General features: G+C 41.5%; 1 protein-coding gene across 1 annotated transcript in view; it reads right to left on the bottom strand.

The window, feature by feature from the left end:
- The window catches only part of LVRN (laeverin), a 98,634-nt gene that overhangs the window by 51,310 nt on the left and 22,002 nt on the right, over positions 1 to 25,322 (bottom strand). Inside the window, exons 2-3 of the mRNA XM_066603089.1 lie at positions 10,285 to 10,427; positions 4,577 to 4,716 (exon numbers count right to left, since the gene is read on the bottom strand). Coding sequence (XP_066459186.1) covers positions 4,577 to 4,716; positions 10,285 to 10,427 — 283 coding nt within the window. The remainder of the gene's footprint in view (positions 1 to 4,576; positions 4,717 to 10,284; positions 10,428 to 25,322) is intronic.

The raw sequence follows: 25,322 nt of genomic DNA, 5'->3' as shown, positions 1-25,322 counted from the left end.
AGGGTCTTGCTGATGCAGTATAACTTTTCTTGTTGCAGTGCTGAGTCTTGCCATGGTGTATGACCTGTGACATGAAACTGTCTTCCATAATCTCACATTTGTAGCATACTTTGGCTGTTCCTCACCCAGTTTTAACCCTCCTACACGGCTGTTTCAGTTTAAGGGGTTGTCCCGCGCCGAAACGGGTTTTTTTTTTCTTCAATAGCCCCCCGTTCGGCGCGAGACAAACCCGATGCAGGCATAAAAAAAAGAAACCGTCCGAATCCCCGCGCTCCGGCGACTTCTGACTTACCTTGTGAAGATGGCCGCCGGGATCTTCACCCTCGGTGGACCGCAGGTCTTCTGTGCGGTCCATTGCCGATTCCAGCCTCCTGATTGGCTGGAATCGGCACACGTGACGGGGCGGAGCTACAAGGAGCCGCTCTCCGGCACGAGCGGCCCCATTCAGAAGGGAGAAGACCGGACTGCGCAAGCGCGTCTAATCTGGCGATTAGACGCTGAAAATTAGACGGCACCATGGAGACGAGGACGCTAGCAACGGAGCAGGTAAGTGAATAACTTCTGTATGGCTCATAATTAATGCACAATGTACATTACAAAATGCATTAATATGGCCATACAGAAGTGTATACCCCAACTTTGTTTCGCGGGACAACCCCTTTAATGACTGTAATTCAACCTGCATATATAAATGATGATTATCGTTTTTTTAGAATTGGTTAATCATACTTGACTATAATCCTACAATATCCCTGACTTTGTGCAAGTGTACCTAGAGGAATTAATGCTATTTTGAGGCAAATAATGGTCAAACTAAATATGGAGTTGATTTACATTTCTTTTCTTTTCATTCACTTTGCATTTTCTTAACTGACAAGAATAAACTATTAACACTTCTATTTTTGAAAGCCTTTTTACTCTGCAGCAATTTTTTCCACACCTCCCTGCCTAAAAGATTTGCACTTCAGTATTGTATCTACTGAATATTTAATACTGTCACTCTTAGTATTATTGTCATAAGAGTCCTAAATATAAGCACCCCTAACCAATATTTCTTAGCTGCCCTCCTGGGGCAAGTGCAGGAAAGTCACAAGAATTTACTGAGGTGTGGTCGACATGTTTGCAAAAGTGAAGCCCGTTGCAATGGGCACAGCCAAAAAGAATGTGTGCCACATGATATACATTTTTATCACAATGGAAGTCTATCTAAGTTATAATATTCAGGTACAAACATCTGCATACCACAGTTGGTGTCTACTGTATGCCATCAGATTTTCCCACCACATACGCCCAATGTAAAAAGAATAAACCCTAACATCACTACAAATAAATTGTTAATCGAAACAGTAAAAACTTGCACAAAAAGACTAAAAGTTCTCTTTTAAAGATGTTGAGCCAACATTGAAAGTTATCACCTATCTACAGAATAGGGAATATCTTAATGATTGGTGGGAGTCTGACTACTGGGACCCCCAACAATCCAAAGAATGAGGGTTGCAATGAGTTTCAATGGGACTGACAGAAATAGCCAAGTGCAAATATTCGGCTATTTCTGATAGTCTCATTGCAATGAATTGAGTGGTAGTGTGCAAGTAAGCGTGACCACCACTCCATCCATTCTCGAGACCACTTGGGGTACCAGTGGTCAGATCTCTACCGATCAGAAAGGTATCCTCTATACTGTGGATAGGGGATAACTTTGAATGTTAACAGAACCCTGTTAAGGCTCGGCTCACATGTTAGCATTAAATCCAATGTGTTTTTTCACGGCAGAAATCCGAGTCTGATGCTTAGATTTCGGTTGCGAGTGTGCAGCAGATCTGCAGCAGATTCAAATGATGATTAACCCCATTGTCATTTAATGTGCTAATCCTTGGTGTTTCCATCCAAAACAAGTACAATGGAATTTTTCTGTAGCATGTTGTCACGTTGTGATTATTTGTGCTTTTGGGTCTTGTGGTGCTATGCGCTTTCAGGAGCGCATCTCTGCAGGTGTGGGTTGATTAGGCTGGCTGATTGTATGGATTGCTCCAGCCAGCCAATCACCTAGGGTCTGTGCACATAAAGACCAGATGCTCTTGCCTGAGGGTACTAGTCATTATACATATCCTTACATCTCCTAACTGAACCCTGATGATAGGATGCATGCTGTGCATATCTGTGTGTGCTTGTTGGCGTCTTGTTCTCTTCGTCTGGTTTGTGGACTGCATGTATGCAATTCTGTCTGATTCCCTCTCTGTCTTTAGGTGTGCAGATGCCTGAATTCCCACCCCTCCGCAGGTGTGTGGACGACCATATCTGAAATGTGTCATGTCTGATCTGTTCCCTGATCTTGAGGGGGGGGGGGGGGTTACCTATGTTTGATGTTCATGTTGTACTATTTGCTGGAGTTTGTAATATATGTCATCTGTACCACTGCTCTCTGCTGCCTTTTAGGGAGAGTGAGATTGTCCCTAGGTTCCTGACGTGGGGCCATCCTTATCGGGACAATAGCTCCACTTATAGGCAGGTTTTCCCTCTTGGTGTAGTCCAGGGTCAGATGTTTCCCTGTTGTTGTTAATCTACTAAAATGTTCATATGTTTTATATGAGTGGTGTCTATTTATCTACTGTTCAATTAGGGGTTATGAAGGTCATTCAGGCAAGGTGAATAAGCCCTGCGTATGAATGTAACACATGGAAGGTTTGTCAGCACACCATTCACATGCATGCAATGTGGTTTCTTATGGCATTTCACTTGAAGTTTCGTGCAGAATCTACACCAAAATCTGATGCATGTGAACGGGGTCTTAAACTACTTAAAAAATTTTTTAAGCGGCACTGAGGAGCAGAACATGTCCTGTAAAGAAGAAGTGATATTATAACTAACCGGAAATCAACATAATTTTGAATGCCGCAAAATGAAGAAGATAATATGTAACTCAACATCAAAGCAGAGCATTTGCAAAACTGTTAAAAGGGCACTAACTTTACAGACAACGCATGCTCATCTAATAGCCTGTGTGTGTCTTATCAATCTTGTAATATACTTTTATTAAAGATTTTTTCATTTAACCACTTTAAATCACGGCTGAAGTGGCTGCTAGTAGGGGTCTTTCTTCCTGCTACTCTGCAATTCAACTTCTGTAGTAACTGGGATGCTGGAATGTTTCATTAGCTGTAGGGGAGAAGCTATCTTCACAGACTGCTCCCCTGCACAAACAGACTGACAGATCTGCAGACATCGTGTAAACAATCTCTACAATTTCTAACCCCTTCTGCTGTTACACCACTTGTATGCACATACAGTACTTCAGGTTTACTATTCATTTTGCCAGAATATCTCTGAATGCCAAATTCCTACATCCTGGGACAGCAATAGGGTGGGTATTCATATACTGTCTCTGGTACTGGTGCATCTTGTCTCCACCAGAGTGAGGGGTGGAGACATGAGCTTGCTGTCTGGAGCTACAGGGAATGCCCACAGTTTTGGATTGGCTTGCACATACACACCTTTATCTAGCTAGGTGGAGACCTGTAAAGGCTGCACAGAGGGAGGGAGCTCCCTCTGCAGGGTACTCGGTGTATTGTCATGGCAACAGGATGCCAGATACAGGCATCCTGCTTTGCCATTCTGGAGCTCCGTGCGTATGGGCGCCCAGTACCTATCCGTGGCGGTGCATAAATACAGAAATGGACGATGCGGAGGAGGCAGTGGAGTAGGCCATGGAAGAGCGCATTGCTAGAAACACTGGTAACTGGGCCACTGCAGGGAGCTGGCCTCCCACTGATACAGCAGGAGTGAAGTGGTCCAGACACATGATAAACTACACCGGGGACTGGAAGAGCAGAGGTGCCAAAGACCGGGAGTAAACTGCTCTGCACAAAATATACAGTGGAGCAGGGCCAGGAGGAGCAGGAGAATCACAGTTGCCGGAGGTTAGCAGAGCGGGGCCACAGCTCACCTCAGTGCCGATGTGTATCTGCCTGCCAATCCAGAGCTGTGGGCATTCCCTGTAGCTCTGCGCACGCAGCCCATGTCTCCACCCATCACTCTGGTAGAGACTAGATACACCAGTACCTTGCCTCCCTGCTGATTGGACCAGAGACATCAATATGCAGTATGGGAAGTGAAGGGAAGGACATACCGGATGATGAATTATTGCCTAAAAGTGCATTGCAAACAGCAGGGCAGCAGAAAAATGGGCAAGAACACCTTAAAATCTGAAAATAAAAACATGTAACAGGGTGCAAACAGCAGCAAATAAGTGAGTAAGGAGAACCTGTTATATTTTAGAAAAAGTGTTAAAAACTCTGGTACAATTTAATATCACACACTATCAAAAGTGATCTTTTCTGATATACAAGTACAAAGCTTAACTTTAAAAAGAAACGCTCAGAAGCTAAAATACTGTTGAAAGTATCATACAAGTGTTCTGAAGAGCAAACTTATGTATGAAGTGTTCTTCATTAAGGATCAAAGTGATTGACCAGATTTTCTTGAAAGGTTACTACACAGAGCCCACATATCTGAGAGTGTTATTACCTTATCAGAATTGCTAAAAGTTTTATTAGGTAGTTAAGTAGATTCGTTTTACCTCATTGCCCCTTTCAGTTGTTCTGACGTAATCAAAGTCGCATACTACAAAAGCAGTTATATAGGTTGACATTTTCAGAGTAGTGTTAAATGTTGTAACAGTCCATTTATTTCCATCTACATCTTCCCTTTCAGACGTAGCTAGAGAAAATTAATTCATTTTAGTACAGACATATTGAAACTACACAGATTTGATTCAGACAGAGTACAGACTTTCATGCAGTCTAGGCTTTTATAACATTGATCCCTATTGAAGATGAAAAGTTCGATTGTAACCACAAACATAAAGACAAGCAACAAGTTTTACATTACTGTTTAATGCTGACCAGTACAATTTAGTGACCTGGTAGACTGGCCTTATATGTGTAATGCCTTGTATACTATCCCATTATGCGAAATCTGAAATGCACAATCAAAGGAAACATTACACGGCTCAATGCAATTTACATTTAGAAAGTCCCCACACTTCTATTCCATTACACATCATGCCTGTAAGGCTAGGTTCACATCTTCATCAGACGCTCTATTTGGAGCCTACTGCACAGATCCATCCAAACATCCTAGACAAAATAAAGCAACATTCCATCCGATAAAATGGTGGAGGGCATGAAGAAAGCTGGACGAACTCCATTACAGACTATAGCCGTTGGATTCCCTCATTGGACGGATTTACCATTCTATTTTACTGCTCCCATAACGGAGCAGGATAACAGACCAGTTTACATTGATATGATTGTAGCCTAAGCCCTGAATTTGAGATTTGTCTAATTAGTTGTTTGAGATTCTGCACACAATTAATAACAAGCTTGGCCATGAAAAATTCAATTAAAGGGGAGGTATGAAGATTAAAAGTTATCCCTATCCACAGGATAAGGGATAACCTACTGATCGGTGGGGTCGCACTACTGAGACCCCCTGCCAGTCTCGACAATGGGGGTCCTGTGCCCCCCTTCCTCCTCACTGGGGGCTTACTGCACCCCAGCAGTGAGGAGGAGACTGAATGCAGTGCTGATCACACTAGCGCTCCATTAATTTTCAATGTGATTGGGAAAATAGCTGAGCAACAGCAGCTTGGCTATGTCCATCAGCCCCATTTAAATGAATGGAGTGCCGACTGCACATACTTGCCAAGTGCTTCAATCACAGTGATATCACTGTGGGGGGAAAACGACCCCCGCAGTGACAGCTAGAGCAGGACATGGGAGTCCCTAGACTTACAAAGAATAACCCAGTTTGCTAACTAGCCAGTGAATCTATAGCTATTGCTGCACTGTTTGGCCCATTTGACCACAAACCCCTGATGACACTGGTCTGTTCAGTGAAAAATATTGAGGGTCTAAAAACCATTCTTTATTTGATAGGTGGAACTGTACAGCAGTCGCTATAGATTGTCCGGCTAGGTAGCAATACCCTAAACTTACAAAGAAAGTTTTGTTATGAGCCCATCTGACTTGGCTTGTAAAGGAGGACTATGTCTGATTATATATATGCACTACATCAGGCATTATGTGGGCACTCTGGCTCCAATGTTTATTAAACTGGCACTGAGGCGAGGCATTTAAGAGTGTACAACTATACATGCTATATGGTTGGTGCTATTTTATGTGGAAGGTATCATTAGATTATATGGTTGGTATTATTACATTGGTACTATTACATCTCTTCCACTCCTGTTCAGCTTCTCTAATAATCCAGTGTTATATCATACTACCTGTTTTCATATTAGTCCGGCTGCTGTTTGTTGAGAATGTATGCATTTTGGTGACATTTTTAAGGCGCTAAGCAGCACCTTGCTGGATAGTTCATCAATGGAATTCAATAATATAGAGTGATATAACTGAAATTTACAGGGTAGTCGGAGTATTATGAACAGGTGTAGTATTATATTACTAAACCTCCATTCAGAGAAAATGTATGATGAGAAGTCTCAAAATTAGATTAAAAGGCAGATGTACCCCCTGACAACTCTATTTAAATGGCTGTGGCTCTTAGGCAGTATGTTCCAACCAGATGATCGGACATGAGTTCGTCTGAAGACTGTATCGATACTGTGCTGTGAGCAGAGAAAGGGACAAGCAGCTTACTAGCGGTCATACAAGTCCCCAGGGGTGTAAGTAGAACATTTTGGGCCTTAGGTCTGTAAAAAAAAACAACCACCTACAGATCAATTATCAAGTCAGGATGACCTCTGTCATATACAATATATATAATATTGCCACCCAGTGCCAAAACAACATTGCAACGGAATGTCCAAATAATCCTGCCCTACTGAGCTCAAATAATACTGCCATATTGTGTCCCAAAACAATGACAAAAACAAAGCTGATACATATGTACACAAGAACACACTAAACATACATGTACATATGCATAGTTACTGCATATATTCACACTCATACTGATTTGTAATGGCACCTCATATGAAAAATAAAAACCCACATCAGTGAGCTTCAGTCTCCTCATACTGGAGCGTCATGCAATACATATTACTTCTAGGCAGCATCCAATTAAAAATGACATTTACATTTACACTGCAATAGTAGTTATTGCTCATAACACTTGAGAAATGTTACCTGTTGTTTTTGCTTCATGCATGAATTAGTCATTTAATTAATATGCTCTACTTTCTGGATTTACAATTGTATCCCATTGAGGTCGGACTATTCCGGTGCTTAAGAAAATGTCTTATCCTAACAAATGAACATTTATTTATAAATTCAATACTCAGTGTTAGGAAACTATAGTATTTGCACGACTTGTGTATAATTGCTTGTAACAGAGCTTCCTTATACAGCAGGTTACAATCTGCAAGTGGTTTACTACCAATATGTCTACTATGTATGAAATAAACTCAGCGAACAAATACAGGATTGGTTAACACCCTGAATTTAGTGCAGATTTTGCAGGTAATGGGTAATATTTGGGGCAAATGTAGAAAAGAATCTGCCACAAATAAGGGCATATTGTATTAAACTACAATTACTTGCCTTAGACTCTGTTCATGTATGTGGAAGAGCTTTTGTTAATAACGGAGGCATATTGCTGTGTTGAATTTGTTGACTGACGAATCCCAATGGTGCTGATGGACCCCATTGATTTATGACTGAGTCACTCAGGGTTCCTGCCCTTTTGACAGAAGAATAGTGATACATGTTGTGCTATTCCTACCGTTCAATTTGATGGAACTGCTGACTACTAGACCAACAGCAGTTTCTGTAACTAGACCCTAAGTATTAGTTAAAATGGAGCTCTACTTCTCAAGGCATTTTTACATTTAGGACTTGTTTATATGGCATGTTGCACTGTGTTTAACAGTCTGTATTCCAGATGTAACACCCACATCCCCAGTGGCTCTATTGCAATGAATCTAAAGATGCCCATGCACCTTTATTAGTCATCGGCTCTAAAGATGCCCATGCACCTTTATTAGTCATGAGCTGAACACTATTTCAGCTGACAACTGTTTCTCCTGAATTTTCCATTCAGCAGAACATTTGTGTGCTTAATATGGGGACAATGGAGAAAGCCGCAGACAGACAGCTCGGACCATGGTTTATCTCCAGGGAAAACAAAAGGAATGAAGATCATACACATTTAATGGCCCCCAATTTTAGTGAAATCAGTGGGTTTAGACGACTTTGTCTATTGTTTATATGGACTTTTAAAGACTGTTATACATAGAATGAGGCTTAAAGGGGTTGTCTGGCCATAAACATTAGGTCTCACTTTGTAATATACATTGTGCATTGTAAATTAGGCAAACAGAAGTTATTCACTTATCTTTTGTGATGCCCCCCCCCCCCTGTGTTGCTCCTCGGTTGCCATGGGTCCCGACAAGTCTCTTGTCCTCTTCTTGTCGGGACGACGGGGACACGCTTCTCCAGCACAGCTCTGCGCATGTGCAGAAGAACTTCAGCTGCTGGGAAGCTCAGTTCTGCCTGCAGGGGAGGCGCGGCTGCTGGCTCTTCATCTCCAAGGTAAGAATGAGTGGAGGGGTGGGCTCTCGCGGGGGGGGGGGGGGGGGGGTGGAGAGGGAGAGATGGATGGATGGATGGATGTGTGCCAGGGGGGAGTGCAGGGATGTGTGTGTGTGTGTTCGTGGTGTCTGGAGACCCGGCTGTCAGAAGTCCCGGGGGAAGGGGGGGTGGGGTGGAGAGGGAGAGATGGATGGATGGATGGATGTGTGCAGGGGGGGGTGCAGTGATGTGTGTGTGTGTTCGTGGTGTCTGGAGACCCGGCTGTCAGAAGTCCCGGGGGAAGGGGGGGGGGTGGAGAGGGAGAGATGGATGGATGGATGGACGGATGTGTGCAAGGGGGGGGTGCAGTGATATGTGTGTGTGTTCGTGGTGTCTGGAGACCCGGCTGTCAGAAGTCCCGGGGGAAGGGGGGGGTGGAGAGGGAGAGATGGATGGATGGATGTGCGCAAGGGGGGGGTGCAGTGATGGGTGTGTGTGCAGGGACCCGGCTGACAGAAGTCGGGGGGGGGGGGGTCGCTGTGGGAGGGGCACTATGAGGGCATGTGTGTGTGGGGAAATGTTTTGTTTTACTTTACTTTAGCAGGGTGAGGGGGCAGTAGGTAGCTTTGCAGTGGGGGGCTGCAGGAGAGTTCTCTCTCGGCTCTCCCCAGCCCATCTCCATTCACTATACACTCATGCCAGGATTTTAACCTGAACCATGAGTGTATAAGTGTCCCCTGGCTACAACCCCTCTGAGTATAGTATGCAGCAGGGGGCGGGGCCTGGGCGGGGAGAGACTGTAGAGCAGCTCAATAGAGGTGGGCGTGTCATGGGCGGGGCTAGGATGTGAGCTGAGGGAGGCCATGAAATCCTGCTTTTTCATGCCTCTTACTGCCATCGGGAGCGCGCACAGCATTGTGGGAAGGCAGCACAGAGGCGCCATCTTTGAAAGCTGCAGTGAACATCAGATTCTAAGGTAATAAACTGACATTGCAGCTGATCTGCCGGCCGGTTTGAGCCCCTGTATGCTGTGTGTTACTATCCTTACTGAAAGGGAAGCAGCAGCATTATAAAAATTTTTACCCTGTGTGGCCGGACAACCCCTTTAAGAGCAAAAACACATGGGTGTATGCACAACTACGCTCTTCTCTATGGAACGTAGTTGAGCATGAATCAGGGTTTTTATTTTTTATCAGGCCATTCAAAATAGTTTGAAAAAAACCTATGGTAAGATAAGTCCTGCCCTATCTTTTCTCACCCATAATACTAACGGGTGAGAATACCGCTAATAAAAACTAAACCATTAAAATCAATGGTTTTGTTTCGTCTCGTATAAGACTAAAACATGCTGATGTGAAGGAGCCCTTAGAAACCATGAAAGTTGCTATGATCTGATTATGCTGTGCATAACTAATTATTTTGTTTGGCAGGATCCTCACACTAGAGAGTTGGTCATCACCACTGGTTTCCTTTCCCTGACAAAAGAAAAAAGGCACAAATGACGGCTCTATGGGAAAAAAAACTAATCAATTTGACTTCTTATTACTAGTTCTTGAATATCAGAATTAAGCTCAGCTTCATGGACCTGTGAAAGCGCGACGGGGACAAGAATATAGAGGTTAGTCATAAAGCTTTTGGTTTTCAGTGAAATAAAGCAAAAACCCCGATCTCACAGGCAAGGTGTTATCTCTGTCATTCAACTCTATTATTCAACCTCAACTGGAAATAAATACAAGAAACATTTTTCACATACCTATAGCCGGCATATTAGATAAAGCCACGTAGCTGGAATTGTGCACAATTCTAGTTTTAAAAGTTGCTTTAAGTGCAGGTTCATCAAAGCACGGGTAAACTGTCCTAGCTGATGTCGGCTCCAGTTCTGATGCAACTAGGACCCTGTGGACAGAAACTGTGATAGTGATCATGACTTCATGCATCGTGTATGAAATGTTTTATACAAAATACAGTTTGGAACATATGGAAAGAAAAGAGAGAACAAACAGAAACAACTGTAACAGTCTGATTATATACGCTATCATAATTTGCACAGTAAAAGTTGACTTTATTACTGTCACGCCTTAGTGACCAGCCTATTTTGTGCCATGAGGACCAAGCAATTTTCATTGTCACATTGCAAAAGCGATAACTCTATGACATAGCTGTATAAGGGCTTCCTTTTTTGGTGGGACGTGGTGTATATTTTAATGGCATCACTCTGGGGTACATATAATGCGTTGTAGAACTTTTATTACATTTTTGGGGGCGTAGATGGAAAAATGTCCAGAAATTCTGCCATTGTTTTTGGGTTTCGTTTTTACAATTGTGTTCACCATTCGGTAAATATAACATGATAATGTTCTTAGCTGGATCAGCAGTATTACTGCAATACCAGGTTTATAAAGATCTTTTTAGATTTTACTACTTTTACAAAATAAAAAAATGTTTTTTAAAAAAGAAAATGTAATCTGCATTTTTTTTTTCAGCATGGACTCTTTGCCTGGTCAGATGGCTTGATAAAGGCCGATGTGTGGCCGAAACATTGCCTGAATTGGCTACATGGATCAATAAAGTTCTTTCTTTTTTTGAATAACTGATTGCACTCATATATGCTGCCACACATACATATTCTGGATGACCTCTCGGTTGCTAGTTTACAACCTTTTGTGGCTATTGCATTCCTTGTACTGAGGAGGTTCCTCCCTGATGGGAGTTTTTTTGTAATCAGTGAGTGCTGCGGGCTTCTAGTATTTCGTTTAACTTCACTAATTGTCTGTCTTCTTTGGCTAATTGCCTTTTTTTTGCCCTTATGATAACAATTTGCTCTGTCCTGAAGAGCAAAACTGTCCAAATCCTCCCCTATAGGATGTTCTAATGCAGCCTGTTCCAACACTGGTTATGTAGAATTAGAGATTATGAAAGTAAACTACAGGAGTTGATGCACCTGTAGGAATAGTTTGCATCCACTTTCAAACCATAATTTGTCTTATGTGCTGCAAAGCAGCTGTCCTTGATATGTTCCCTGAAAAAAAGCCCTTTGTTTAAAATCATAAATTCAGACTATTGTTGCGTTTCAGGTTAAAATTTCATATTTTTGTTTTCAACTTACTTTTGAACCATTTCCCATTATTTGCTGGACTTGAACTGTCAAAAATTACTGAAAACAAATTAAGGTGTCCTAAAACTTTTGACCTGTAATGTATATAAAACCAGGTAACCCCTTTGAAGTATATATCCAGTATCAGAATACTGATTGATATTCAATCAACCCAGCAGCCATACTCTTATATTTAATTACTGTTTGACTATTTTTGATCACAATGTGATGTAAAGCATCTGCTCAGTTCACCAGCTATAGAATGGCAGAACACCCCATGTACCGTATATGTATCTTGAGGATGAAAGAACTTTATCACAACACACTCTTTCCAGTTGATAAATGACCCCAACAGAGTACATTTGAAAAAACCTGATAAAGTGATAATATCAAAAGAGAAATGGAACTGAGATGGTGTTGTGCTACGCTGTCAATTAGATTCATTTCTATTGTCAATTCTCAATGAAAGAAAAAATTAAAGTTGATTTAAGAACAATTTAATATAATCATTAAAATATGCTTTGTGTGTGCAGTCTGCCAAGAACAAAGTAGAACTTTAATCCTCCCCAAATCTGTGAATAGTGCACAGCAGTGCGAGAATTTCTATTGTTTTTTCTGCCCTGAGCGGTTCTGAGATAACAACCACTGTGTGGGCACTTAACTCTTTACATTTTGTACAACTTATTTTTTTGTCCAGAGCCATAATTTTAAGATTGTGCCATGATTGCTAACATTATTCTTTGTGAGCTAATGACTTTGCACCTTGTAGAGTTTTAATCCCATAACCCATTAACTATGGATTACTGTATATCATCCATACAATTCAAAATAAATAGGGTTTTGTTCTCATGAAACGCTCTTCTCTAAAGCATCATTTTCACATTTTTTTGTAAAACCTTATTACTTTGTGACATTAATACTATTTTTCCATGTAAGTGGTTTCTTTATGTATCATAAAATAAACACTTAGAGGAGTGCTATCTACAACAGTGGGTGAAGGATCCAGTGAATTAAAGGCTGGTGTATGTACTTCACATGTCATCTACACACAGGCTAAGTTACTAACCAACTAATCCCAACCCTAGGAATGTATATTAGAAATACATACAACATTAGTCGCTGTTTATAAGACTGAATCATTAAGTGATAATCTCTGCTAAAGGAACACACTTGACAATGTTTCTTCTAAGGGTGGCTTCAGACAGGATCCAATAGTCCTCAACAAGTTTGCGGAATATGTTGTCCTAGAATTCCGCACCAAAATCCGCACATCTAAATGTAGAAGAGTTCTGCTACAGTTAGGGCCAGAAATATTTGGACAGTGACACAAGTTTTGTTATTTTAGCTGTTTACAAAAACATGTTCAGAAATACAATTATATATATAATATGGGCTGAAAGTGCAGACTCCCAGCTGCAATATGAGAGTTTCCACATCCAAATCGGAGAAAGGGTTTAGGAATCATAGCTCTGTAATGCATAGCCTCCTCTTTTTCAAGGGACCAAAAGTAATTGGACAATGGACTCTAAGGGCTGCAATTAACTCAGAAGGCGTCTCCCTCGTTAACCTGTAATCAATTAAGTAGTTAAAAGGTCTGGGGTTGATTCCAGGTGTGTGGTTTTGGATTTGGAAGCTGTTGCTGTGACCAGACAACATGCGGTCAAAGGAACTCTCAATTGAGGTGAAGCAGAACATCCTGAGGCTGAAAAAAAAGAAAAAATCCATCAGAGAGATAGCAGACATGCTTGGAGTAGCAAAATCAACAGTCGGGTACATTCTGAGAAAAAAGGAATTCACTGGTGAGCTTGGGAACTCAAAAAGGCCTGGGCGTCCACGGAAGACAACGGTGGTGGATGATCGCCGCATACTTTCTTTGGTAAAGAAGAACCCGTTCGCAACATCAACTGAAGTCCAGAACACTCTCAGGGAAGTAGGTGTATCTGTCTCTAAGTCAACAGTAAAGAGAAGACTCCATGAAAGTAAATACAAAGGGTTCACATCTAGATGCAAACCATTCATCAATTCCAAAAATAGACAGGCCAGAGTTAAATTTGCCGAAAAACACCTCAAGAAGCCAGCCCAGTTCTGGAAAAGTATTCTATGGACAGATGAGACAAAGATCAACCTGTACCAGAATGATGGGAAGAAAAAAGTTTGGAGAAGAAAGGGAACGGCACATGATCCAAGGCACACCACATCCTCTGTAAAACATGGTGGAGGCAACGTGATGGCATGGGCATGCATGGCTTTCAATGGCACTGGGTCACTTGTGTTTATTGATGACATAACAGCAGACAAGAGTAGCCGGATGAATTCTGAAGTGTACCGGGATATACTTTCAGCCCAGATTCAGCCAAATGCTGCAAAGTTGATCGGACGGCGCTTCACAGTACAGATGGACAATGACCCCAAGCATACAGCCAAAGCTACCCAGGAGTTCATGAGTGCAAAAAAGTGGAACATTCTGCAATGGCCAAGTCAATCACCAGATCTTATCCCAATTGAGCATGCATTTCACTTGCTAAAATCCAGACTTCAGACGGAAAGACCCACAAACAAGCAAGACCTGAAGGCTGCGGCTGTAAAGGCCTGGCAAAGCATTAAGAAGGAGGAAACCCAGCGTTTGGTGATGTCCATGGGTTCCAGACTTAAGGCAGTGATTGCCTCCAAAGGATTCGCAACAAAATATTGAAAAAAAAATATTTTGTTTGGGTTATGTTTATTTGTCCAATTACTTTTGAGCTCCTAAAATGTGGAGTGTTTGTAAAGAAATGTGTACAATTCCTACATTTTCTATCAGATATTTTTGTTCAACCCTTTAAATTAAACGTTACAATTTGCACTTGAATTCTGTTGTAGAGGCTTCATTTCAAATCCAATGCGGTGGCATGCAGAGCCCAACTCGCGAAAATTGTGTTACTGTCCAAATATTTCTGGCCCTAACTGTATATTCAATTCCACGTCAAAATAGCAGTGTGGATTTTAGTTTAGAATATTCCAGAAGAGGGCATATTCGGCAATGCTGTTGCGGAATATTCCATCCCGTCAGAAAGCACTCTAAAGAGGTTCACTGCAGCTTGGTATTTACACAGCTGAAGCTATAGAAACTACCTATATCTGAATACCAAGAAGCAAGGCCCACATCTCTGACATCCATATGACTTAAGTCTTCATGAAAGAACCTCTTTAACATCAAATAACAGTTGTTGTCAACATATTCTGTATTACTTGATAATCATATAATTAGATATTAAGTTTCATTAAAGGTCCAGTGTTGTGGTTTATGGAGTTGGGATGTTTGCACACAAAAGCAGAGTTGATATCTGTAATGCTGCACTGAAACCATACCATCCTAGTATTCCCATCAACTTTCATGTGTAGAAAAGTGGTGGTAAGTGTTAGCAAATCATTTCTACTAGAGGCTTTCCCCTTTTTCCAAAAGTCATATTGTTGTGTCTGATAAAGAATAGGTAAGAAGAAATACTGTTTTTCAATCAAATTATAACAGGAAAATAGCATAATATATTGGTAATTGAAGCCTGGTCTCTCTTCCAAAACCCCAAAGAACTGCTAATATAGTTACTTTAACATGTTCTCGCTTTATAGCTTCTAAAAACTTGTTAGACGATGCAAGTATCACAATACATTCAGATATGTGTCTTGCTGTTTGTGTTGCTATTATTACCTTTTGCTAGAGTGTTTCGGCATCTCTACTGCCACTGGGAGTCTAAAATCCAGTCAGGACATCATATTGGCATGCCTAAATACCTTAATAATGCAGTGTCATTTTTATCTTGCACTCTTGCTAAAATCTGACAAGTATTCTATTGTGTGCATGTTTCTTATTCATTTTTCTCTACAAGCCATCATTCCTGCTTATATCATCAACGTCCTTACCCAGGTTCCAACAATATCTAAGGCCAATTGTAAATTGTAAAAGGTCATGTAATAAAGCTCTCTCTGAACTTTTTAAGCAATATCAAATTAATGCCCTTCATTTTCCTTTAAACAATACATCTGCCACAAATGATCTAAAATACTTGACCTAGAAACCTTTTAAAATGTTCATTTTGTTCTTAGAAATAATTAGGATTGGTAAAAACTCTTCAATTCGCTTCACTTGAAATATATATTTTTTTGGAATGGAATTACATAAAAGTTAACAAACCTTTAGAAGTTGAAAACGGTTTTCCTATAATGGTATATCCATGGGACATCCCAAATCTGAAATACGGAGCGAATGTTGGAGTCTGTAAGATCATTCTGTATTAACCCTCTTAGTGATGGCCCTATAGTGTTTTTACATCCTGCAGCTGTAGAATGTGTATGCAGGGAAATCACGGGGCTATCTCCCCCCATACATCGCGGGTGTCAGCTGTTTCTTACAGCTGATACCCACCGGCAACAGCCCTGACAAGCCGCGCGGCCAATCGGGCCTGTTTACAATAAATGTTGAAGTCAAATGTGATAGCAGTAGGAGCAATCAAAGCATAGTGAGTTGTGGTCCCCTAGATGTTAAAAGAAAATGTAAAAATAAGAACAATAACGTTTTACTAATTAATTTTTTAAAAAGTAATAAAATTAAAAAAACAACAACCATATTTGCCATATTTACAACTAGCTGATATACTCGGCTTCCCTGAGTTAATTTGATACAGGTGTTTATGTTTTGTCAGCACAGAAAATTTTATGAAGTCAAGGTTACTTTAGAGTAAGCGAGGAATAAAATATGTAGACATATAGAGGAGCATTAGATTCTACTCAGGCTTCATGTACTAATGTCACTCTGCAGAATGTGCCACCCCTGCCACTCTCCTCATTTAGGAGCTAAAAAATGCTTGCGCCAAATTTCACGCTTGTACGACACCGGGAAGTTACATTACATAGGGGTGCACTTACTTTTGCACTTAGCATTGAATAATCGAGTTTTGACTCCTTTACTTTTCCTATTCAGGACCTAAAAAATGGTCATGCCAAATTTCATGTTTGTACGACACTGGGAAGTTAGAGAATTAGATTTGGTACATTACACAGGGGTACCAATACTTTTGTACTTAGCATGGAATAATCAAGGTGTGATCCTTTTCCTATTTAAGACCTAAAGAATGGTTGTGCTAAATTTCATGTTTGTATGACACGGGAAAGTTAATGAATTAGATTAGGTACATTACATAGGTGCCAATACTTTTGCAATAAGCATTGAATTGTGACCCCTTTACTTTTCCTATTTAGGACCTAAAGAATGCATGTGCCAAATTTCATGTTTGTACGACATCGGGAAGTTAGAGAATTAGTGGCGAGTCAGTGAATCAGTCAGTGAGGGCTTTCACCTTTATATGTGTGTGTATATATATGTGGAGAGAGAGAGAGATTTTTTCTATTTCTCTCCCTTTGAATCTTTAAAAAATTTCTAGTACATTATTTGATGCATTAAATAGTACCATTGAAAAATACAACTCATTCCACAAAAAACAAGCCCTCATACAGCTTGATCGATGGATAAATAAAGGAGTTATGATTTTTCAAAAAGGGGGAGGAAAAAACACAAAAGGGTAAAAACAAAAAAGCTCCGTCACTAAGGATTATATTATGTTGGAGATTAGAAAACAGTTGAGTGATAATGTAGCTACTTCTTCATCTGGAATGGGGACTGGTCATCCCTTTTCTAGAGATTGGTGGGGAAACCAATAGTCAGGCTGCACCAACAACACTAGGGGAAAAAACTGTTTGACCTCACCAGACTTGTTGAACACTTCATATGCCTTAAGTGTCCACAAAATGTATGGTAGAGGTGAATACTTCTAAAGGTGTACCTACAGGTTGTTAAATAACTGTGGATATGTCCTCAATAAAAGACATGAACAATACAACTATTTGTGTCTTACTACTATGGCAGCGGGCATGGGCGGAAATTCTGCAGGAAATCCTGCTGCGGAATTTCCGCCCATGTGCAGGAGGCCTTAGTTACGGCTCTGTGTATCTTCTTACTCTGTCCAGTTGTCTCTGTCGGTGGTGGCATGTGTATGTGTCATATCCAGGGTTTGTGGGTTCCTAGAAGCAGCAAGGGCCAAGATGCGAAGACCTCTGGGCAGCCCTTTATAGGGACAATGTCCCCGCTCAGGTAGGTCAGTGTCACTAACCCTGGTAGAAGATAGGAAGAGGTGTTAATCTGTTGTAGTTTGACCTTGTGTTCCTTATCCTTTTGGGTCACATTCGTGTGGGCCTAGTGATCACTTGTCCACACGAACGTAACAGATCTTTTGTCCATTGGCTGGTGTCATTGAACATGTATGGCTAGTTTGAAGGACTGTGATTGCCAATATGGACTAACGTGTATAGCTGTGTCTATGAAATGATTGTTCACTAGACAATTGTTCATTCAATGATTGTTTAACCTACTTTTATCTAATGTGTATGGCCAGCTTTACATCTCCTCCATATCCCGAGAATAAGTGTCAATTTAATGTGCAAAATCTCCCATCCATGATTTCACTGGTATGTTTTAATCAATATCATCTCCATTGTTAAGGCCTTGCAACATGACTAATGATATAAGACAAACAAGAATCTTCTCCATAAGGAAGACACCCATCTGCAGACATCCATTTTAGGGTTCTTGCCCCACATCAAGAGAAACAGCACCTCTCCATTTCTTCATTTCCATGCAATCCGTGTGCACGGAAGCAGTTCCAAGTGTGGAGAACTCAGGCTATCACAGAAGAATTCCAGCACCCAACAGAATGCATATAAAACGTCCACTTTATTGGAAAATCAATTAAAATCACGAGCAACACCAGGAAGGGAGGCGAGTAGCTACGCATTTCTTCATAGCTGTGAAAAAGGATTTCTTTTCTGAAACGCTTAGCTATTCGCCACCCTTCCTGCTGTTGCTCATGAGATTTTAATTGATTTTCCATTAAAGTGGATGTTTTATATGCATTTCATTAGATTCTGAAATTCTTCTGTCAAAACTAACAAATTGTTTTTTCGCACTTTGAGATGACAGTTTATTTATAGGACATTGCTTTGTACTAGTTTATCTTTCACATTGGGGGTTTATTTATATATTATAATGTCTAAGAGGGGACTTATTAACCCAGAATAGGATCTCCTTTTAATACTCCCTAGTTTCTACAAAATATTCTTTCAGGTAATTAAGCATTTTTACCATAATTAGTAATAAAGCAGAAGTTCAATCTTTATCCCTCATTTGTGTATTCTTTATATTGAGACCCTATACTTAAAGGGGTTGTCCCGCAAAAGCAAGTGAAGTTAAACACTTCTGTATGGCCATATAAATGCACTTTGTAATATACATCGTGCATTAAATATTGGCCATACAGAAGTTATACACTTACCCCCCGGTATTGGCGTCCCCGTCTCCATGGCGCCGACCGAAGCCTTCTTCTGCCTCGATTAGACGCGCTTGCGCAGTCTGCCATTTCAGTCCCATTGAAGGGGCCGCTCTGGTGTGCTCGCGCCGCAAAGGTCTTCTGCGCATGCGCAGACCAGCTGTGCGGCGCGAGCACACCGGAGCAGGACAGAAGAGGGCAGACAGCACAAGCGCGTCTAATCCAGGCAGAAGAAGGTTTCGGTCGGCGCCATGGAGACGGGGGCGCCAACACCGGAGGGGGTAAGTATATAACTTCTGTATGGCCAATATTTAATGCACGATGTATATTACAAAGTGCATTTATATGGCCATACAGAAGTGCTTAACTTCACTTGCTTTTGCGGGACAACCCCTTTAAGCTCATGTAAAGCTTTATCAGTCTCATCATACCCTTTTTTCTATAAACTACCTTTTCATTAATTTAGTTTGATCTTTGTCTTTAATGCAATTCCATCTAAGGTCCCTTTTACACGGAATGATTATTGTTCCAAGAATCATTGAATCGTGCAAATTTGAATGATAATTGTTCAGTGTAAAAACGGCAAACAATTGAACGACAAATGAGAATTTGTTTGCTTCTCATTCATCGTTCATTTTATGCAGGCATAAAAATCTTTGTTTACTCGTTTGCACGTCATTGCATGTAATCAGCGACCGTTCAGTCATTCACATTCACTATTAAAGTGAATGTGAACAACTGAATGACATGCAAACAAAATTGAGTGACTTATCTGCCTATTTTTGTTCGCTAGTGTATAAAAGAATCCTAATTCCCTTTAGAAATACAATTAGAAACAAGGGCAGCACTCCAGAGGTAAAGGTGAAGGAATAATCAGAAGTGTGAATGAGATAGAGGGAACTTACATGGTGTGACCGAGCTACCCAAGGAAGGGCAGACCGTTACACCTGAAGTCCCTGGTAGTCTATCAAATGCTAGATTTGAGGTGGCTCAAACAGTTCCCTGGTTACAAGGACATTCACTGTCGGAAGGCGTCAACGGGGCTCTGAATTATGTCCCCGCTTTTTATGATCCTTAGTTTGTCATCGCCGCACCATCACGTAACCTGCCACTGAGCATGTACCACCCGCCCGTTACACTTTAGTATTGAAGTGTATATAGTGAATTCTAACGTTGCCAGTGAAGCCCTGGGTAACCTTTACTAGGCTCTAGGCTACCATGCTAGCCCATCAGTAGCCTGTGTCCGTCCCCCTCCCCCCCCCCTATATCTGACTGTTTGAACATGTGGTCAACTTTGACCACTGCATCTAAACAGTTAACTGCAGTGATCCGCACAGCTGTCAACTGCGAAAAAGAGCTTATAGTTGACGAGTATGGAATGGACTCAGCTCCTAAGCCCACTTCTTTCAGTTCTTCTATGTTTGTATTCGCCTTGATTGCGTCTAGCCCGCGTGTTCTTTGGCATAATTTCCTTGCAATCAACCAACTGTGCCATGCATCAATGTTGTTTCCAGAGAATTGCCTTGCAGATGTCCAAAGTTTGAGAGCCGCTGTTTCGTGATTTTGCTGTCTAGCTGGTATACGCAGCATTATTCTCCAACACCATAGTTTGAAAGCATCAATTTTCCTTCTATCTGCCTTCCTGAGGGTCCAACATTCGCATGCATACATGGAAATCAGAAACACGATTGCATTTATCCTTCGGATCTTTGTAGCAATGTTAGTATTTTTGCTGTTCCATAACTTTGCCATTCCTTGCATTGTACTGTGTCCAAGTGCAATTCTTCATTTGATTTCTGATAGACGATCAATATTATGTCTGTGGGGTGTCCAACTCTTGGCATCCCCGTTGATCAGCTGAAATGGCTGTGATGCTTGGACTAGTGGTGGAGCTTCTTTAAAGGTTTACACTGGTCAGGAAATTGGTTCGTACTTTAAGTAATGGCAGTCCAGTGTATTACAGCTTTGTCCCATTCAGATGAATTGCCACTAATCTAACACTGATGATCTAATATGAAAGAAAAAGCTATTCCCCAACAGGCAGCATCACAGTCAGTACCAAAAACGTGGATCGCTTGTCTCTAAACTATTACTCCTGCTGGTAAATTGATTTGAAATTGGTACAAAAATGCTCTAAAATTTCTGTAAAACATCAAAATTGTATCTGCAAACTACTAAACAGCATTTTCTTTTGCAAAATGAATAAAACACTTTTTGTGTCAAGTTCTTTAGTATTGCATTTAGCTGTATCTGCATTACCCTGCTCTTGTGCACATGCATTAGATAGATGTCAATATCTGCAAGTAGTGGGAAATCGATTACACCAGGGCAGGGGCGTAACTATAGAGGATGCAGGGGATGCCGTTGCACCGGGGTCCAGGAGCCTTAGGGGGCCCATAAGGCCTCTCTTCTCCATATAGGGAGCCTAGTACAAAGAATAAAGCATTATAGTTGGGGGCCCCATTACAGGTTTTGCATTGGGGCCCAGTAGCTTCAAGTTACGCCTCTGCACCAGGGACATATTTGTCCAATGAAGGAGTGTTTTTTGTGCTCGTGCCTGCGCAAATACCGAGCATATTTGCATATATGCTTGTTTACACAGTTGGTGGAATCACCTCCGCTCTGATATAAAAGGCTAATTAGCCTCTCGAGGTGTATGCGGGTATGCGCAGTGTTTTGTGCATACCTGCGTATACATAAGTACGCATTTGCACATCTCTATAGATTTCTATAGGGACCTTTGGTGTGTAAATGCGCACAAAAATAGAGCATATCACTTTTTTTTTCACACAAAATAGTTCTGTAAGAATGAATCCATTGAAATTAATAGGCTCTATTCGCTGCATATTGTGGGTGCAAAAATTGCCTGCGTCAATACGCCCATGTGTGGTTGACCTTAGTCATGAAACTAAATGGCTATTTCAATGGCTGAAAAAGAATTGTTGCGTATTGTTTTTCAAGAATCTCAGATTGGCCAGCATATGGACACCTGTATGGCCCGGACTCATCAGAAGTGGAGGAAACATCAAGAAGTGAGGATAAGTGGAGCGAGAGCAGTGCTGGAAGGATAGCAAGAGGAGGAGAAGAGAACGGAAAGGAGCGCTGGAGAGGCGCTCCTGGCCCCAGGAAGCTTGGCTCAGTAAAAGCGGTGACTCCTGTGTAGTGAACTGGTCTCATGTGAGACACTAGGTGTAGGACACAGACTGATAATCAGCAGGCATGCTATAGGAGATAGGGCTGATATTATGGACATTGGACTTTGCACAAGTTTCGTTAGGGTTTTTTCACATGAATGCATTTGCGCAACTTATTACGCATGCAAAATTGATCTCAATGGCTTCAGAGGGAGTGTCACGTGCGCGTGTGAACTGGCCTTGCGTGCACAAAAATTACAGTAATATGCGCAGACAGGACCTAAAGCACACACATGCATGCATAAAAATGGAACGTGCATCGCACTTAAATGCACTTAGGCCCGTGTGAAGTTGGACTTATTGAGACATTGCGAAGGTATACTGCATTGGAGTGATAACCTTGTAAAGGGACTGCTTATTATGTTCTGTACTCTGTATTCCTTGGAAACAGTACTGATATTGATTGAATGTAACTGATACTGTTCACAGGATATTCCTGTTACTATGGAATGTTTCCACAGTCTTAGGCCGGCTGCACACAGCCGTGACGGGCTCCGCCGCGGAATTCCGCGGCAGAGCGCGTCACGCCGCCCCCCAGAGACCCCCAAACTTACCTCCGGATCCGGCATCCTCGCTCCCGCATGACGCTTCGGCGTGACGTGCCTCAGCGTCATGTGACATGCCCACCGCATCACATGACGCGGCGGCGATAGGCGGAGAGGCGATATCACGCTATCTTCCGCTGTGCTACAGCGGAAGACAGCGTGAACAGATGGCTTCCATTGACTGCAATGGAAGCCGTCCGCGCGTACACCCGCAGCAAATAGAGCATGCCGCGGGTAAGGATGGGTGATTTCACGGTGCGGAATTCCGCGGTGGAATTCCGCACCGTGAGCCCTGAGCTATTAGGTTCAATAGAACCTAATAGCAGGGGGCAACGCAGCGGATTTCCACTGCGAATTACGCGGCGAAAATCCGTCCGTGGGAAGGAGGCCTTACTATACTCACTTGTTAGTAGAAAATGCCTAGAAACTCCACGGTACAAGTTCAGTTGCTGAACCATCATTATTCTTTTGTTTATTGTTATTCCTTTGTTAAATAAATATAATACACTTTGGCTATTCTATCCGCTGCATTATATCCTGCGTCGCTATACCACCAGCCATATCGACTGTGCTGCAGTGCAAGGAATTATAGGAAGGCCCATAAAATCAATTTGAAATAATAAGATGATTTATTTTTAAAATAAAATATGAGACCAGCAATTCTACATCCAAGTGTCACAGTCTGTGGTCCGCCACGGGGTCGCGGCATGGGGTCTCAATACACAGACGGGCTGGCTGCACTATTCCAGTCTGTCCTACGGATTAATGTTATCTTTCTGTACTTTGACCAATGCTCCTGCGGTGTTTCAGGCTTTTATCAATGAGGTGCTTCAAAGTTTGGGTGCAGCCTAAAAATTTGAAGGCACTTCAAAGATTTTTAAGTTTTATTAATTACACTGGGGAACAAAATTTTCGTTGACTTAGATCTTACACTTGCTTTTTACTAACTTTTTGGCTTCTGAATCCAAAAATGACCCCAGTTTTTCTCTATCACATCAACTTTTTAAGATCCAGGATACCCTCCATTTCTCTCAAAAACCATACAAAATGTATATTCAATGGAAAATCAAAAAATTTCCTGAATGTAATGTTTAGTTAAAGTTATCTTGTCAATACAAAGGATATATTGTTTTTGTACGTCAAACTGTATACAACTAGTAGCAGTTAAGGTAAAAATTTACACTTTTCCTGGACTGCTCAATCTGTGGACAATCTTGCCTGTCATAAGTATATCCCATCTACCCTGACACCATGCCTCCATGAACTTCAAATCTTGGTGGAATCGTTCACCTTGCTCATCACTGACTGCTCCAAGGTTTTCCAGGAAGTTATAAAGATGGCCATGCAGAAAATGCACCTGGATGCTCATGTTGCATCCAAGCATTTTGTGGCTCTCCAAAAGTTTCTGCACAGATTTGGTGTAATTCTTTGCTCTCTTATTTCCAAGAAAGTCCTTGACAATGTCTTTGAATGACAACCAAGCATTCTTTTGGAGTTCTGACATTGTCTCGATGAAATGTTTATCTTTGATCAGTTGCCGAATTTGTGAACCGTCAAACACACTGGCTTTTATTTTATCAAATGACAGGCTAGGAAATGCCAAAATGAGGTACTTGAAACAGTCTCCTTCAGTTGGCAAAGCTTTAACAAATTGTTTCATGAGACCCAGTTTCATGTGCAGTGGTGCGACTATAATGTTCTTTCTGTCAACAAGTGCCTTATGTAGAATGTTTGGATCACCAGATTTGAGGTCAAATCTTGGAGGCCAATTCCTTTCCACCCAATGTTTCCCATGAGCTCTGCCATCCTACATGCTCAGATAACAGGAATACTTGGTTTATCCACGTTGCTGACCAAGAATGAAGCATTCAATTTTAATCGTGTTTGGGATATTGCAAAAACTCAATGACTCCTTGTATGTCTCTATATTCTTTACGAAGAGAAACTGAATGGCCAATGGGGACGGCACCAAATAAATTGCCATTGTGGAGGAGGACACACTTTAATGACTTAAAAGATCTCCATCCTTTTGTTTTCTTTTCACAGAAATTTGCTTTGAGCTATCAATGAACAGTCGTCATTCAGTTGAGTTCTAAAGTACTGCAGAAATGCAATTTCTCTAGATCAAAAGTAGGATACCTTCATTCCTTTTTCAAGTAACTTTTTCTTATGCAGTCTTGATGCTAGAAGATCTGAAGCTTTTTTTAATTCTGAATCTTGTGCCAAATCATTCAGTTCATGTTGAACAAATCCTTACAAACTACTTCATCTTCAATTTCAAAATCTTCATCATTGCTGTCACTTAGTTCTTCACCATAAGGGCTTAGTCAGACGGGCGTTTTTTGCCGCGATTTGCGGATCGCATGACGGATGCGCATCCGCAAATCGCGTGACCGGTGCGCGCATGTCGCCCGCAAATCGCCCGAAAATCTGCTCCTAGCCGCGTTTCATTAGAAACGGGCCGGAGCTGTCCAGCGCATTGCATTCAATGGAGACGGCAATACAGCCGTCTCCATTGAAAGCAATGCGCTGCGGGCGAGCCCGGGATGAATTGTCGGTAAGGGCTTAAATATATAAGCCCTTACCTGCAATTCATCCTAAAATGT

Source organism: Eleutherodactylus coqui, chromosome 5, assembly GCF_035609145.1.
Source record: "Eleutherodactylus coqui strain aEleCoq1 chromosome 5, aEleCoq1.hap1, whole genome shotgun sequence".
In the NCBI taxonomy this organism is placed as follows: Eukaryota; Metazoa; Chordata; class Amphibia; order Anura; family Eleutherodactylidae; genus Eleutherodactylus; species Eleutherodactylus coqui.
The sequence above is the reverse complement of the archived record's forward strand: the minus strand, read 5'-3'. Positions and strand labels throughout refer to the sequence as shown.